A 15,764-nucleotide genomic window follows, 5' to 3' on the forward strand; every position below is an offset into this window, starting at 1 on the left:
CCCCCCCCCCCCCCCAGGCATTTAAGATGCTGTAGTCAGGCCCCTTTTGCTTGGGTTGCGATTCCTTTCATCTCCGCAACAAAGCGCAACCAAATTAACACCAGCCCTCCCCCCAATAACCGCCCCCGCCATGCACTCCCGCAGCCGCTCTGCATTAACGGGGCACCTGAGAGCCACTGCCAAAACAGGAAAGCAGGCGCCTAATTGAAAGGGAGTATTTGGGAGTCACCCTATACAAAAATTAGCAGAGATATGCTAGGAAAATAAAAGAGTGGGCATTAACGGCAGGCTTATCTTCTTTTTCCGTGACTCTAATGTTTGGGACGTGAAGAGGCCAAAAAGTTTCACATACTGTTCTGAGGAGCTGGTCACGGAGAGGAGCATCCTCTCCTTTACGTTCACCGCTCCTCCCAGAACAACTTAGGCTGATTTTGAGGTATAGACCTCCAGAATTAAAATGCATATGTACACAAGCCAAAAAATCCCCTGCATTGCTACTATGCAATTGTGTAGCAAGTGCTGGGTCTTGGTTATGGGTTGAGAAATCAAGCGCTGCCTGATTTCAATTCACCTGCGTTAGGTTTGGTAAAAACAGTAAACTGTGCTTAGGGAGAAAGAGAATACGGATGTTTTCCGTCCCAAGGAAGGACCACGGGGGACTCCGTTTCTGGAGGTGGGACTGAATTTTAAGGTGAGTGGCCAGAGACAGCTCAACGAGGCTGGTTTCCAGACGGCACGGGGAGCCCCTCTCCTCGCTACCCACGCCTGGCCACAATCCCAGCCTGGGACCGTGACCTGTCCCCAGGGGAAACGCCAGCGGGAGCCAAGAGGAGGATTTAGGATTAACTCCAAAAAATCAGCCAGTCCCACCCCACCCTGCAGGCAGCCTGCGGAAAGGAGCAAAAGCCCTCAAGGCCAGGCATTGGGACGCCGCAGCCTGGCAGGGAGCAGGCAGGCCTGCCTGCAGTCTCAGCGGGGTCGGCAGTATCTGGACAAGCGACCCAGAGCCATCCCTGTCTGCTGGGACCACTCGGATCCTCCAGCCCCAGCTCCGGGCTGCAGGAGCCCGGCCGGCTCTCGGAGCGGGAGCGAGCCACAGCAATAGAGAGGGGGAAAAAATAAAAAAAAAAAAGGAGAAAAAGCAGCGGGAAGCCCTGCTGAGAAGCCCCCTTTTGTGTAAACACACTCCGTCCTCAGACTAAAAATAAAGGCAAACCACAGGAAGGGAGTGAGTGCTTGGACAATATCCGATTTGGTGTGTGCCTGGGTGTGAGCTGAGGGAATGGGGAGAAGAGCAGGGGACTCCACCCAGCGCAACCACACAAAGGCAGCCGTTTAAGACCTTCAAGATGGACAGGCATTCCTGGAGATTATTTAAATCCAAATAACTGCTGCTTGGCAGATGCGCAGTCCTTTGGTATGTGCGCAGCACTTGGAAATGTTAAGTGAGGGAAAAGGCTGCCATGGCAGGAGCAGGAAAGGCAGGATGACTGCATGAGGCCCATTTTACAGGTTCGGAGACCGAGACCTGAGGCTGTGAACTGAAGCCCCATAAACCTGTCAGAAAACAAAGGAAGCAACCCAGACAAGATGTCAGCTGAAATCTTTGCAGCTCACAGGTCCATCCTCAAAAATTACCTTTCCCTGCACACTGCCCTTCGCATCTCAGTCACCGCTGCAGCTGAAGAACCAAATCCAAAACAGCCACACGCACGTGAAGGCTGCGGAGAGCTGATCGAGTTGACTGCCCACCCCAAAGGGGTCTCAAATGCTTCCCCAGGTGGTGGGCTCAGAGACACCGCACCCTGCCATCGCCATCGGCCAACTCAAGAGGATGGAGCTTCACCGACACCTGCACGGACAAGCGCAGCCTCCTCGCAGGAGGGATGCTTTGCTGACGGGTGCAATCGCACCCAAGAGACAAGCATCCATCCATGCCGTGCAGAAAGCACGCAAGATAGAGTGAGGAGGCTTCTTGAAGCCCAGCGCTCACCGTTGGTGCTGACACACCACTCAGAGGCCTTCTGGGGAAATGCAGGACTTTGGAGGAACCAACCATTCAGCCTGGCTCGAAACAGTTCTCTCACACGGAAGCGGTCTGTAAAAGCAGAGAAACCCACAGCTCTCCCCAGCCAGCCTTACAGCCACAGGTCCCACCATACAGGCAGCACCAGTCTGGGGTACTGGTGTTTGGGGCTTCGATCTGGCCACCATCAGCCCGATGTTCTTCCACGCGCTGGAAACCCTCCTGTCTTTAGCCAGCCACGGCTAAACTGCAGCATCTGCAATGCTCAACCACCTCATTTCCCTTCCTTTCTCTATTTTCTGTCAGAAGAAAATGACATAGTGCTCGTCAGTGGAGGAAATCAAAGACGACTATGTTGACCTCAACTTGGGCATGTTTCCTGCTGACGTTTGTATTCCTCTAATTCTCTCCTCCTGGTCCCATGTTCACTTTCCTACCATCAGGTCTCACCCTGAGTATTTGTTTTCTCTCTACTATTAGAAAGGTCTCTAGGTCCACATTAAAGGTCTCCTCTGAGCACAGCCAAAACGCAAACCCCCCGCTTCCTTTAGAAAACAACTTCCTATGAAACACAGCTGTTTGAAGCAGGTCAGTTGCCTTCTCTGCAAAACACGTCACACCGAGCACAACCGTCCTCGCTTCATTCTCATTTCCAAGTACCTGCTGAGACTTTTACCGGCTTTCATTTGGGGCATTTCTTAACAGGCTAAATATAAAATGCAAACACCTTTCCACAAGGCTCTCTGTGAGAGGGGAACAGCTGCTGGTGCAGCAGCTTCTGTCCCCACCCCACCGTCCTTGCACACCGTACCGGCAGCACAAAATAACACAACGGCACAAAAAGACAGCTGTGCCACCAGCCATCAGCCCTACAAACACCTACGTGACTCACCTCCTGCCTCCCAGCTCGGCGGCTGAATCCCAACTGTAAATCAAAACTGAAGATCTTTCCTTGAAACCGACTTTAGCAGGCCACTTGCAAGCCCCTAAGGTGCTGCTGGACACAGGGGAATCCAAGAAAAAGGTGACACCTTCTGTTTACTCAGTTAATTACACTTTGTTATTGCTGGAGTGGCCGCTGCAGCACTCATGGACCCCTTTCACCGCAACTCCCTGCATCTTGAGATGTGTTTCCCTGCAAACACCTCTTGGGGATGAGGATGGAGGGAGGGGAAGAGGACTCGGGGCGCAAGCAGGGCTGCAGGTGGGAGCCCCGAACCTCTGCCTTGCCCAAGCTGGAGCTGCTGCTGGGGAAGGTTAACGGGGGAGACTTGCACCCACGGCTCCTTGAAACCCCAGCAGTTACCTGCCCCAGCCCCTCCAGCTCCTTCCTTGGCTCCCCAACATGGCTCTGGGCAGCAAACGCACCGGTGTGCAGCCTGGGGTCAGCACTGGTGGCACAGCTCACCACAGCCAGGGTCTAAGTGACCTCGGGGGTCTTTGGATAGAAGATCTCCTTAACACAAAGTCACAATCCTCCATTTTCGTAGGCACAATGCTTAATGCAGAGTTAGACAGCAGAAGGCTACAAAGAGTGACTGCAAATGTAGCCACTCCCTGTTGTTAGAAAACTTCCAAGGGCAATACAAGTATAACAAGCGCACACATTGAGAGCTCAGTTCCTGAGGTTACACACCTAAATTAATAAGACATCTTCAGTGACGCTCTGGAAATACTTACTCCTTCCAAAATTACAGGTTGCCTCTAAAAGATCGGTACCAAAGGACAGGGGACACATCTGGAAGCACTGAAGTCTATCTCTGCCCAGATGTGTAACTTCACAAAGACACCTAAGGAGAAAACCCCAGCAGATTAATGCCTCCTGAGCCCAACGTGATGAACCCCCAGTTTTACCTGGATCAAGGTGCGTGAAGGACCCGATGACAAAGTCCAACGTCGAGACGGCCAGTAGGAAGAGCAGCAGGAGCTGGAGCCTGATGATCCACTTCACCCCCGCCAGGTTGATCCCCAGCAGGCCCAGCAGGACAGCCAGGGAGATCCCACGCACTGCCCAGATGTTGCTGAGGCTCAGGACATCTGCGATGGACTCCGCAAAGCCAGTGATGTACATGGCACCTGCAACGCACTGAAGGACAGAGCTCAGTGAGCGCCCCGTGGGAGAACAAGGGATCCCCATGCACAGCCCCCATGCCAGGCCGGGTGGGTTTCTGTTCAGACAGACAGACCTTTGCTGTCACAATACAATCTTTAACGTTACTCTGGCCTATAGGGACTGAACCTTATTGCTAGAAGACAGCACACTGCCAGGGCAGCATACCTACTGCCCAGGTAAACAGAGAAGGCTGGGCACTAGGGCCAGCAGCCCAGCAACTTTCCACTGGCTTTAAAATTCACCCTCCATTAATGCTCCAGGAGAAGCCACGCTGGCTTCTCCAAGGGAGAAAAGCATGAGTCAACCTCCAAGCTTCTTCCCTTCTTCTGTTTCTCCAAAGGATGTGGTCCCAGCTCAACACCTGCCTGAAGAACGGCAGTTTGCTTCCCCCTTCATTGCATCCCAGGGGTTATTTTTAACTCAGTGTTTAGTTTGGATGTAAAGTCTGATGTTTCACCGGCTCCCCATCTCGCTGCTGGAACGGAGCCTGCACTTTTGAGGACAGCGCATTGTGCAAGCCATGCCCCCTGTGCTCCCGGGAAAGCTGCTTGTTTGTCTTGCTGCAGGGCAGGACACGTGTTCTGCCCTGGATGGCTGCGAGTCTGCAGGATGGGACATCTGCAGCACAGCTTCAGGCCTCAAACACCACCACAGGGCAGCAATCCTAAATACCAGGACATTTATTTCCCTCCAGAGGTTCCCACTCACTGACATTTCAGCAACAACCCCCTTCCAGTGCACGGCATCCCTGGCAAACCAGGTCGGGGACGCCTGTCCTGCGACCTGTGGTCCTGCGACCATATCCACTATCCCCATCCACGGACGAGGGATGGGCAGCACAGCTCCCACACGGCTGGAAGGGAGAAAACACCCACCCAAGCCAGCAAGAGTCAGAGCAGACCCTTCCTTTGCTGCAGATGCCCCTTGGACCGACCCAGCACCGCTCCACTGAGGGTGTTGACAACCTGACCCATACCCAGCAGCTGCGGGTTCACGCACGGTTTTCGGCAAGCACGGTGCACGGGATTCACCTGTTCGAACTTGGACACCTACAACTTGGAGATCCTGGAGAAGGATTCACTTCCATCATAGGCAGACACCTAGCACAGACAGCGTGAACTACACCCTGAAAGTCTCTCATTCTCGCTGGTAGCCCCACCGTGAATGTCTCCATCAGAGAAGCCTCAGACTCTGCAAGGTAGTCCCCAAATAAGTGGATGTATTCTTGTTTACTTGTGTTTAGCATGGCCTACACTACCACTAAGTGGACCACACACGCCTTACAGGGGTGCTTTCTCCAGAAAACAAGTCCCTCCTGAGCTAGCAGAGGATAACACCCTGTGCCGGCACAGCTCCACTTGGGGCACCCACAAAAACTCCACTTGAGACCTGAAGCCAAAAAAACCCCAAACAGAATCTCATTCCAATAAACACGTTAAAACTAGGTGCAGTTCTTGCCTCTCACGTGAGGAAAAGCCCTGTAGACAGAAAGCAGTCCTAACCCCAACTCCCTATACCTGACCAACAACAGTTTTTGAAGAAGTTACGTTTTCTTAACTAAGTTTTCTTTCCTTTCACACCAAGGACGGCAATGTGCAAGGACACTCTGAAGGGAGCAGAGCGGAGCAAGCCCCTGACAGTCTCAGCACCACAAGGCTCCTCGAAGCCTTTCCCCTGATGGACCATGAGCATCACCAGCAGAACAGAAGAGCTGGGTGCCCACAAACACCCCGCTGCTCCGCACACAGCAATGGCCGGGGCCCCCTGCGGCACTGGGACACAGGCTGGCTTCTCATGAGCTACCCATCTCGAAATCAGAACTGAGTTCTAGGCTGAAATTTGCAGAAATCAGTCCCTTACGAGCCTTTGTAAAACAAACCCTTTGCTGGGCGAGGAACGTAATTGACTTTCAACACCCAGACAAGAGCTTCCACTACCTTTGCTTTTGGGATTTTAGGGCTGGACCCTGGAAAACCTCTGCTTGCCCAAGCAGGTCTTACTGCAAACCGCTCCAGGAAAGGAGACTGCAGAGAAAAGCACCAAACCCCAGCCTCGTGGTTAGAGCTGCGGTGACCAAACACGCATCGGTCTCTCTAGGACCTAGTAGACGTGTGCTGCATCTTTTAGGGCAATCTGATTAAGCCTCTCCTCTGGAGCATGCCAAGAGGACAGCAAAGCCCACCTTGGCCACCAGCTCACCTTGGCTGATGTGGCAGGAGCCCATCTCTGCAGCAGCCCCGCGGCAGTGAGCCACCTCTCATCTCCGAAGGCATCAGCAGCACGTGGCCAGTCATTCCCCACTTGCCCCAGTCAGACCAGGGAACGGGGAATACCCCCATTTCTGGCCAGACTCACCTCGTGACAGAGGTTACAGCGCTCCGTGAGCATCTTTTAGCGGGGGAGCAGCCCGCGGCTGTCGCAAAGCACGTTGGGCAGAAAGCACGGCCAAAGAGAAGGGAAAGACATCAGCTTTCGGGAGCAGGCAAAGCGCTCCTAAGCGAGCTGCCAGCTCCCACCCCGCAGCTCCCCGTGCGCACGGGATGCCTCGGCAGCGGCAGGGGCCGGGGCTGCCGCAGCCCAGCTTTTACAGCCCTCAGGACAGCCTGCAACCTGATTGCTTTCCCAGACGGGGTCCGCTCGGAGAGCAAGAGTGGAAAATATGACAGGAAGGATTCTCATGTGTGGCCCATTTCCATATCTTGGCTTGTAACTGCGTTCAGTTTGTATTTTATGGACACTTGCTTTTAATCTGGAGTGAAAGGAGAAGAGGGGACTATTTTTGGTTTGGGGTTTTTTAAAGGTTTTTGGAGATTGCTGCAAGCCAGTCAGTTAAAAACAAACCTCAGTAAAAACGCTTCTCTGCTCGCCACATTTTATACTGTTCATAACATCTTTATGGGGGGAGGGGGTTAAGTTACTGCAGGTTTAAGAGATTACTTTCCATTCTTTATGTTTGTTACTTGTGTATTTCGGTGCTTCACCACCATGACAGCTCCTTGGGGCCTTTCAGAAAATCCAGAACCGTGGCTTTTAGATCTCAAGAAGACAATTGGCTGTGGCTCTTACCGTTCTCCTCCCATACCGGCTCCACTTCTGCTGGCTCCCGCAGAGAAGCAGCCAAGGCTTGCCCGGTCCCTAAGGGCACAGGGAGCACGCCAAGGCCGACCTGCCAGCCCACAGCCACTCGCTGTGCTTTAGGTGGCCACCCTGGCCTCTCCCGCTTTGGTTTAAGTCAAGTCGCTCGCCAGCAAGGGCATGTCCTGGCAATGGGGGTAATTTGGGATGGGAGGGCATGTCCTGCATGGTTTGCTTGTTCAGACACCCAGTTCCCGCACCGTTGTGACCCGTGCCAGGCGGTGTATTGCCATGCACAGGCTTGCTCTTGGGGAGCAGAGTGGGGCTGAATGCTCCCCGTGGTGCTCTCCCATGCTGTCCAGCACACTGGAGCATTACTCGGATTTTACTTGGAGCATTGCTTCCTGTGGCGGGAAAGCACAAGATTAATATCTGCATTGCAAAGTTTCTATATTTTCTTTAAATAACTTTTTTTTTTTTTTTTAATTACCTGGCCAAAAATATAAAGGAGGCCAACGGTCCCCCCTACTTGACCTCCAAGGACAGTAGAAATCATGGAGTAGACTCCTCCACTTCCGATGCTGCACTTCTCACACACCCCAATTCCAGATAAGACTGTCACCAGGGCAACCAGGATGACAAAGGACACCAGAAACATGCCCATTACAATGCCAGTGTTTCCCTGGAATGAAGAAAAAAACCAAACAAAAATAACACACCTAAATAAAGATCAACCCACACCATGAAGATGTCGAGACAGAAAAAGGACCCATCTGCTCCTAGTCACTAGTGATCAATGAATCTGGAGTCATCACAGATTAAAAGAAAAAACCCACGCACCCTACTTATCTAATTAACGTAACTGATTGCCAAATTTACAGATCCTATTAACGTCCCTCTGAAGAAGACCTGCCTCGTCTTGGGGCTGGGCAGACCTTTGCATGAATCACTGATTTTTTCCTCTGGTTTAAAAAGAACGAGGTCAAACAATGATTCAGCCACCAAGGGCAGGGGATCACCACCTATTTGTATGTTTTAGAATGACACGCTTAAAAAAAAAAAAAACCACTTTCATAACAAAAAGTAGTTTCAAAATTGAACCCCTGGGTTTTGTGCCAGCTGATTTGTTAACAGCATCAAGCTCACATTTTAATTTTTCAGAACATTTACCTTTAAAAGCTCTGATCCTCCCAAACAACAAGATACCAAAGAACAAAACCCCAAAGGCAACACGGCGCGGAAGATAAATAACACTCTCATAAACCAGCGCGTGCTGGGCCTTATCTGCAGGACGTACACCGAGTGGCAGGCAGCTCTCGCCCTCCCTGTGCTCGGGGGAGTTTTGTGCAGAGGATTCAGCCCCACTGAAAAAACAAGCCCCTTCCAGCTCGGGTCGGAGGGAGGACTCCGGGAGGAGCTGCTGCATCAGCCATGGTCTGGCTGGGGGTGAGGAGCAAAAGCCTCTGAACAAACCCAGCTGCAGGTCCCTGTTAGCAGCTTCAAGGGCCAGCGTCACCCTTATTTTTGAGGATTCAGTTTGCCATTTAGGTCGGATTTTCAGAAAGAGAAGGCGCTCAGTACCTCCAAAAACATTCAAGCACCTCTTCTGAGCTCGGGACCTCCCAACCCTCTCACACACGGCTGTAATTTATTTTCCAGGGTCAGAAGTTTTCCCTCGTGCTCCAGCCCACCTTCCCCTGCTGACAAATCGCTCAGCCTGGTGCACAGTGATTCCAACTGTGCAATCAGAAATCTCCTCCAGTGCCCAGCGCTTCGTTAACGTCTGCCTTTCCTTCCCCTGCCTTTACTCATATTACAGGCCGTGTCCGCATCCCTCCTTTCCAACCTTGCTCCAGCAACGTTCATTTTTGAGGTCATACTAGCCTTGATGGGGGTTTGTTTATCACCAGCACTAAAAGGCTGCTTCTCAGCTTTGGGGTTGGTTGAAATCCCAGATTTTTTTTCTTTTCTCTTTTTTTTGTGAAACAACAGAAACATATCCAGGATGTTGCTATCATCATAAAATCCTATTTTGGTTCAGCATCCTGCTGCCTTTGACAGGGGTTTTATCTGGTCAGTAGGGAACGGAGCCAAGGTTTGCTATAAATGCAGCTGCTGGCTGGGTCAGCACCACAGCCCACTACAACCTGATACTCCTTCTTTAGAAGGACAATTGGACTTTTTTTCTTCAACAGCTTACCCGAGGTTAAAAGGGTTAATAAACACGACATGCTTCAGTTAAAAACAAATAAAATAGCACACATACGCAAACATACACATAGCCTTGGGCTTTTCCAGAATCTGCTGGTGGCAGCAGGCTATGGCAGCAGCTAGTTAATGGGCAGTCCAGTGGTTCCCACAGAAGAAAGGGTTAACACAAAGACCAGGGAGGAAGGCTGGACTCACAGCAACAACAGCAAGCAGAGAAAGTGGGAAGAAAAAGCCCCCATTAAACACTGATGCCTATTTATGCATGCGTGCTGGAAGGGGTTAGTGCAGTGTTATAATAGTTGTTGAGCATTTTGGCAAGATTAGGGTCCCCTGGAATTGCAAAGCTTTACCAGACCCGGCTCTGGAAATTTATAGCAAAAGCCTGACTCTGCGAACAGCTCGACATATGACTGTCCTCTGCCAGGGGAGCTCTCTGCCAACCCGGACTTCTCCTCCCTTCCCTTTTATGCTAGCTTCCAGCTGGTTCAGTTTTTCTTTTATTTACTGGCTTTATTTTTATTTGTGTTTGCTCCAGCAGTAACTTGCTTTCAAAGGAGACGTGGAGGAAATAAGATCAGGGGGAAAAGGGAGCTAGGAAAATCATCCCGACCTCTCCACCACGATGACTGCAGCTCCCCTCAAAGCCTCCAGTGAAGCAATTTTCAATACAGAGTGCAAGTGTCTTCCTGCTCCTTTTGGAAGATGTCCACCGTGCCTGTGACATGAACTCGTGCCTGTGACACGAACTCTGCCCGAAGCTCAAATTCCACCCGTCCCTAGGGGAGCTTTCCTTCTTCTAAGGGGAAATTTTGAGGGACAATCCAATGTTTTGCATCAGGAGGGGAGCAGAGACACTCTTCCAGGCTCTGACCCTCAGTAAGATACTATTCTGGATCCACAAGTGGAAGTCCCTTTGACAGCGATGACAATTTCACCTGACTGAGGACTCCAACACTGACACATTTGGAAGAGACCTGCTTCAGTGGTGTTGGGAAGATGGCCGAGTGGCTGTAACTACAGCAATACATTTTACCTGAAAAGTGGTTATTTTGTCTCAACAATACAACACAAGGGTGTCCCTGCTCATTGTCAAGGTTGGTTGTTGGGTTTTTCTTTTTCTTTCCCAAAGCTAAAATAGGAAACCACTTATGTAAGACTGCTTCAGCCTTCCATTTTAGTGGAACTTTTTGAAATGCTACAAAATACCAGAGGATGTAAGCAATGCCTACAATGAGCAGCAAAGAATCCAAAGTACCTGGGTGGCGACGGAGATACGAGATAAGGACTTGAGGAGGAAAATGCCTATTCACATGTTCAACCAAGTCAGCACTCACTCACCACAAGCCATCCCGTCCTCAGGAAAAGAACCACTCCAAAAATGTTGATCATGCAGGAGGTGAAGACGCCATCCCACGTTCCAAAAAGCACCGGCTCCCACACAAACAGCTGGATCTTCCACCAGGGCTTGGTCTGTGTTTGAGATACCTAGAGGAAAGCAAAGCCTTCAGTTTTACCTCTTGTGCTTTATAGGCAAGCTGCAGAAGTGGTGCAACAGCCAGCCACCAACAGTGGGACGGCCACCGGCAGCTGCTAACACACCACTTTGCTGCAAGAGAGTGTTCCCTGTAACACCCTATTTATATTCTTGTAGGATAAGCAGCAGCAGAATCCTACTCAGCCTCAGCGAATTAACCCCCTTGATGATGTTACACAAACCAAAAACACCATTCAAGGGATCCTTTACAGAGCCTGCAGCTATATGTTGTGCTTCTCCTTCTGTCCCTGCCAAGCACACCACCAAGACAAGCAGGGTCCTCAGTGCACTGGAGAAGTCTCTTAGATGAGAAGACAAACCAGGCTGGACCAACTGGGACTGACAGCGTAGGTTAAGATGGTCTTCCCATCACATGCAGTCATTTCTGGTCAGGACACCACGTTTCTAGAGGAGACGCGGGACTCTGGTACTCAGGGCACCAGTGAATTTCAGAGCTGCTGGAACCGAGACCTGACACTCCAGGGAAACTGCCGTTTTCTTGTTGCAACTGCTCCCTCCCGCCTTCTGGAAACCAAGTCCCCTCTCTCCCTTTTAAATAACACACCTGAGGTTTACGCAGCAAAAAGAAGGGCAGTTTTGTTACTTCAGCCCTGTTTACCTGCCACAGAGGTGACCAGGAGGAGGTGCGGAGACCACAGAGATGGAAACTTGGGCTATGAAGGGAAATGACTCTCCTACATACCTGCTGTGCTTCCTCGTGGAACAGCTCTTGGACATATCCTTCGCTTCTGGGACCATTCAGGCTGAACATCGTATCCTTCGTGTCGCCTCTGCCTGTCCAACGCGCAGCTCTAGCACTACAACAGGTGAGGCTGATCCGAACAGAAGGTCAGCTATTCTCCTCAGTCAAATGCCTGCGGTGCTGGATCCCCCGTTGTAGAAGATTCATGATTTTATTGCACTTACTGTGAAAGCGGGAAAGATAGAAGACACCGCTCTTGCCTTCTGAATCTGCAGAAGCACAAGGTGATTACCTAGACGGAGCCGAGAGCGACTCATAGCAGATGCTGAACCACAGAGCGACACCACAGCAAGCAGAGAGCAGTACTGCCCCAGCACCCTCCCAGGACCTGTCCGTGGCACAGGCTCTGTCATCAGCCCTACATTTAACAGCCCTTGGTGGCCTATGCTGAATCTATCCACACCGCTGGGGTCCCCAGCATCCCGCAGCACTAGCTCCACAGCTTCACTGTGTGCTGTGTGGGAGAAGTATTTCCTTTCATCGGTTTTAAATCTGGTGCCTGGTAATTTCATTGCATGCCCCTGTGTTCTGGTGACATAGGACACATGAACTACTTACTGCCCAGCACCACTAATCACTTCACAGCCTTGATCGCATGCCTTTCAGCTGTACCTTTTGCAGACTAGAGTCCTGCCGATGTAACCTCTCCCCTGACAAATGACCTCGTTACCCAGCTCTGCCCCTCTTCCAGTATGACGCAGAGATGGAACTGGAGCAGCAGAAGCTGTCCACCAACACAGACCCACACTCTGCCTTCCTGATGCTCTCAGCCACATCCCCTGCACCGACGTACAGGAGCCCTTCTTCATGGTCGTACCCACCCTCGGAGGTACAGTTGTCTTGTCTGCAGCGGCCCAACTTCAGGTTTGTACCTGCCACAGGCAGACTCTGGCAGTGGGTCAGGCTTAATTCAACACCACGTATGTACCAAGAAAGCAGCATCAGGCTTTATTTCAAGGATAACTTAGCCCATCTTTACAGAAGGGGAAAGCTAGCACAAGCATTTCTCTGCCTCGAAATTGCTGGTTCCTCTCCTCATTGGGGTGGTTTTTATATGAAGGTCTCCCTCTAATTGTGGAAAGCTGCTTTTATACACCTCCCTCCAGCTGGCTGCAAGCCTTAACTTCCCCCAAATGGTCTTGTGATGGCCATCAACCAGTTACCCACAGTCTCCCACACCAATTGCCAACAGAGCCTTTCTGGCCATTCCTCAGCACAGCTACACCATGCCTAGGTAAGACAAAGAGGGCTGCAGCCAGAGGGAAGCAAGACATGCTCCACGGATGTGGAGAAGGCAGTTTGTCTGGATCATTGGCTCTCCTGGGGCTGACAGCTTCCTGGCCAGTTGAGCTCACATGCTTACAAGAACAACCATGACCACACGAGGCTTGTACCAATGGCTGGACACCTTACCTGAGACCACAGACCTAATTTATCATGGGTGCAGCGTGGGAATCTCTGACTCCTCAAGCTTGCAAGCTACGGAGACAAGACAACCAACAGAAATGTGCTTTTCCTATTGCACAGGGTCAGAGACGTACAGAAACTACTTTGGGTCACTCAAGATTTCTGCATCAGGGTCGGAATCCCAGCTCCCAGATAGGCACTTTCACCATCCTGTCTTTATTATTCTACTTTTAAATACCCGAAAATAAATAACCAATGCTGCCGCTGCTCCACCACGGTGTTTCAGCCGCAGAAGGACTCCTGTAGCTGGGGTACAATGGCCAGCACAGGACGTTTTTCTTCACCCTGTCCACGTGGCCGGTTAAGCAGCACCAAAGCCATAAGAGTTCATTGATTCTGCACCACTCCCTCCTCTTTTTTTGAAGCAAATAACCCTTCACAGTATCACAAATGGTCGCTGTTACTGCGAGACTGGGGCTTCAAGCAGGGTGAAAGCAGCAGGAGCAGAGGAACTCTAAAGAAACAAAGCTCATGTTTTTATGCAAATAGCCATTGTAATAAAAAAAAGCAAGAAAATACACGACGTGAAACAAGATTACAACTGAACAGCCATATTCTCCTAAGATTCCCCAGCGCAGCCCTTCCTCACCAGAGATTTCACTCAGTAAAGGATTCACTGTGGCCATCCAAACTCCTGCCTTTCACAGCAGTTCCAGCTGGATGTAGAAAGAACAGGGAGGCTGCAGCCCTGCGGCCCCCGGCTCTCCTAAACCGCTCCACCAAGGGAGCCCAGAAGGAGGTGGCCCCGACCCCTTGCAGCAGCACAGGTAGGTTTGATGAACCCGTATTATCAATCTGAAACTTGCAGAGTACAGAGAGAAGGGCTCCCCGCACAGATTTCGCACCTGGAGCTCACTTCGCAGGAAACGTTACCCTCCTAGACATTTAAACCCCCTTATCTCACAATTTCCTTCTTTTTTCTCAGCGTTAAAACCCCTCTCCAGCCCTGTGCTCCCGTGCCCTTTCCGCTCAGCCCTGCTCCCGCTCCCCTCGGTGCAAGAGCTTTCTCCTCCGCAGTCGCAGGAAATTGCCTCTCCGCTATTGCTCCTCTGCGGCGTTTCCAACCGCCCAATATCTTATTACCCAATTCCGCAATTGTTTACATCCCTCCTCAACGTACAGATCCATTCAGCCCTATGAGGTAACCGAAGCAAACACAGGAGGGGGTACAAGGCACAGAAGCGAGAGCTGAACAAACATGCCAGGACAGCCGCTGTACGCGCAGCCGCGTCCCGATCCACGCGACGCGCACGTTACTTTTGCGATTTAGGGTCCGAAAGTGGAAAGTCCTTGGGGCAGGAGCCTTCCTCTTGTCCCATGCAGCACGCTACCAGCGCAGCGTGGTTTCTAAGTTGCTGCACAGCACAGAGATGTTTTTGCGTGGTATTATCTATCTAGGTCACCAATCTAGTGGAAGCTTTTTCTGTTATACACACCAGTCTGCCAAAAAACCCAAAAAGGCACAGTTTTCCCTCTAATATAAGCGTACCTCTAACTCAAAAGTTAATTGATATTACTTTTCCTAAAGTTTCTGCCAAAGCCACTAACCAGTCTATAAATTAAAGAAGAATGATTGTTTAATCTTTCCATACCATTTAGCACTCAAGAGAGCAGAAGAGCATTAGCAAACCTCCTCGCAGAAACATTACAAAGGCTCGTCTCCTTTTCCTGCAACGCTCCTATATTTAATTACAAAACCAGATTCCTACAGATGAAATTTCTGTGCCCTCCACATCCTTTCGAAGCAATAATATTTTATTGATTGTCACATTAAAGCCATTTCTGAGCTAAGCGTCGCTGCTCTGAGCTACTCAACTGCTGGCTGATCTTAAAGAGGGAAGGTTAACGCCTTCCCGAGCACAACTGCGTGTGGTCCCACGACCTCCGAAGCCTCCGTCCCTGCCAGAGGAGGTACGTCCAAGCCTCCCTCCCTCAAGGGACCCAGCAGCCAACCGCACTTTAGTTTTAATAAATCCCCTCAACTCCTCTCCAGGTCAAGTTCTTAAAAACACCTAATTTAGGGGACCCTGAGGAAGGCAGGAATTAAAGGGAAATAAAGCAGCCATCGGCGCAACGAAGGTAACGCCACGCATAGGAGCGCTTGGTTATTCCCAGTTATTCCCGGTTATTCATTTACTGCAACAGCCAGGACAATTACCCAACTCTTTTTGTTTCTGCGTATCTCTGCGGCGTAACTAACGCTGCGGAACACGAGAGATGGGAAACGAGCCCAGGCTCACCTCAGCAGCCTTAATTCCCCGGTGTGGTCAGAAGGCTTCGGTTTTGCAGAGGCCGCGGCGCTGCCAACACCTCTGAGCCTCCGGCCGCTGGGCCCACCGCCGCACCGGGGCTGTGCCCACCCCTCCCCGGGAAACGCTGCAAGTACCTGCTCGCTCTCCCTTTTTCTTTTTTTGGCCCTTGTTTGCTCTTCTTTTTTTTTTCCTCCCTTTTTTGCTTTTCTTTTTTTTCTCCTCCCTTTTTTGCTTTTCTTTTTTACTCTTTTTTTTGGCCTTTTTTGCTTTTTTTCTTTGCTTTCCTTTTTTCTCCTTTTTTTTCTGTTTTTCTCCTTTTTTTG

The 15,764-nt window shown here is 50.8% G+C and overlaps 1 protein-coding gene across 3 annotated transcripts in view; it reads right to left on the reverse strand.

The window, feature by feature from the left end:
• Positions 1-15,764, reverse strand: part of SLC12A8 (solute carrier family 12, member 8) — a 56,966-nt gene that overhangs the window by 37,034 nt on the left and 4,168 nt on the right. For 2 of the 3 annotated variants that reach the window (XM_010568950.1, XM_010568942.1), the window contains exons 2-5: positions 11,663-11,885; positions 10,764-10,910; positions 7,705-7,896; positions 3,881-4,112 (exon numbers count right to left, since the gene is read on the reverse strand). In XM_010568950.1, the coding sequence (XP_010567252.1) occupies positions 3,881-4,112; positions 7,705-7,896; positions 10,764-10,910; positions 11,663-11,731 (640 nt within the window). In that variant the 5' untranslated portion in view covers positions 11,732-11,885. The remainder of the gene's footprint in view (positions 1-3,880; positions 4,113-7,704; positions 7,897-10,763; positions 10,911-11,662; positions 11,886-15,764) is intronic. The other variant, XM_010568958.1, reaches the window with a different exon arrangement.

Source organism: Haliaeetus leucocephalus, unplaced genomic scaffold, assembly GCF_000737465.1.
Source record: "Haliaeetus leucocephalus isolate CR32 unplaced genomic scaffold, Haliaeetus_leucocephalus-4.0 Scaffold1, whole genome shotgun sequence".
NCBI lineage: Eukaryota > Metazoa > Chordata > Aves > Accipitriformes > Accipitridae > Haliaeetus > Haliaeetus leucocephalus.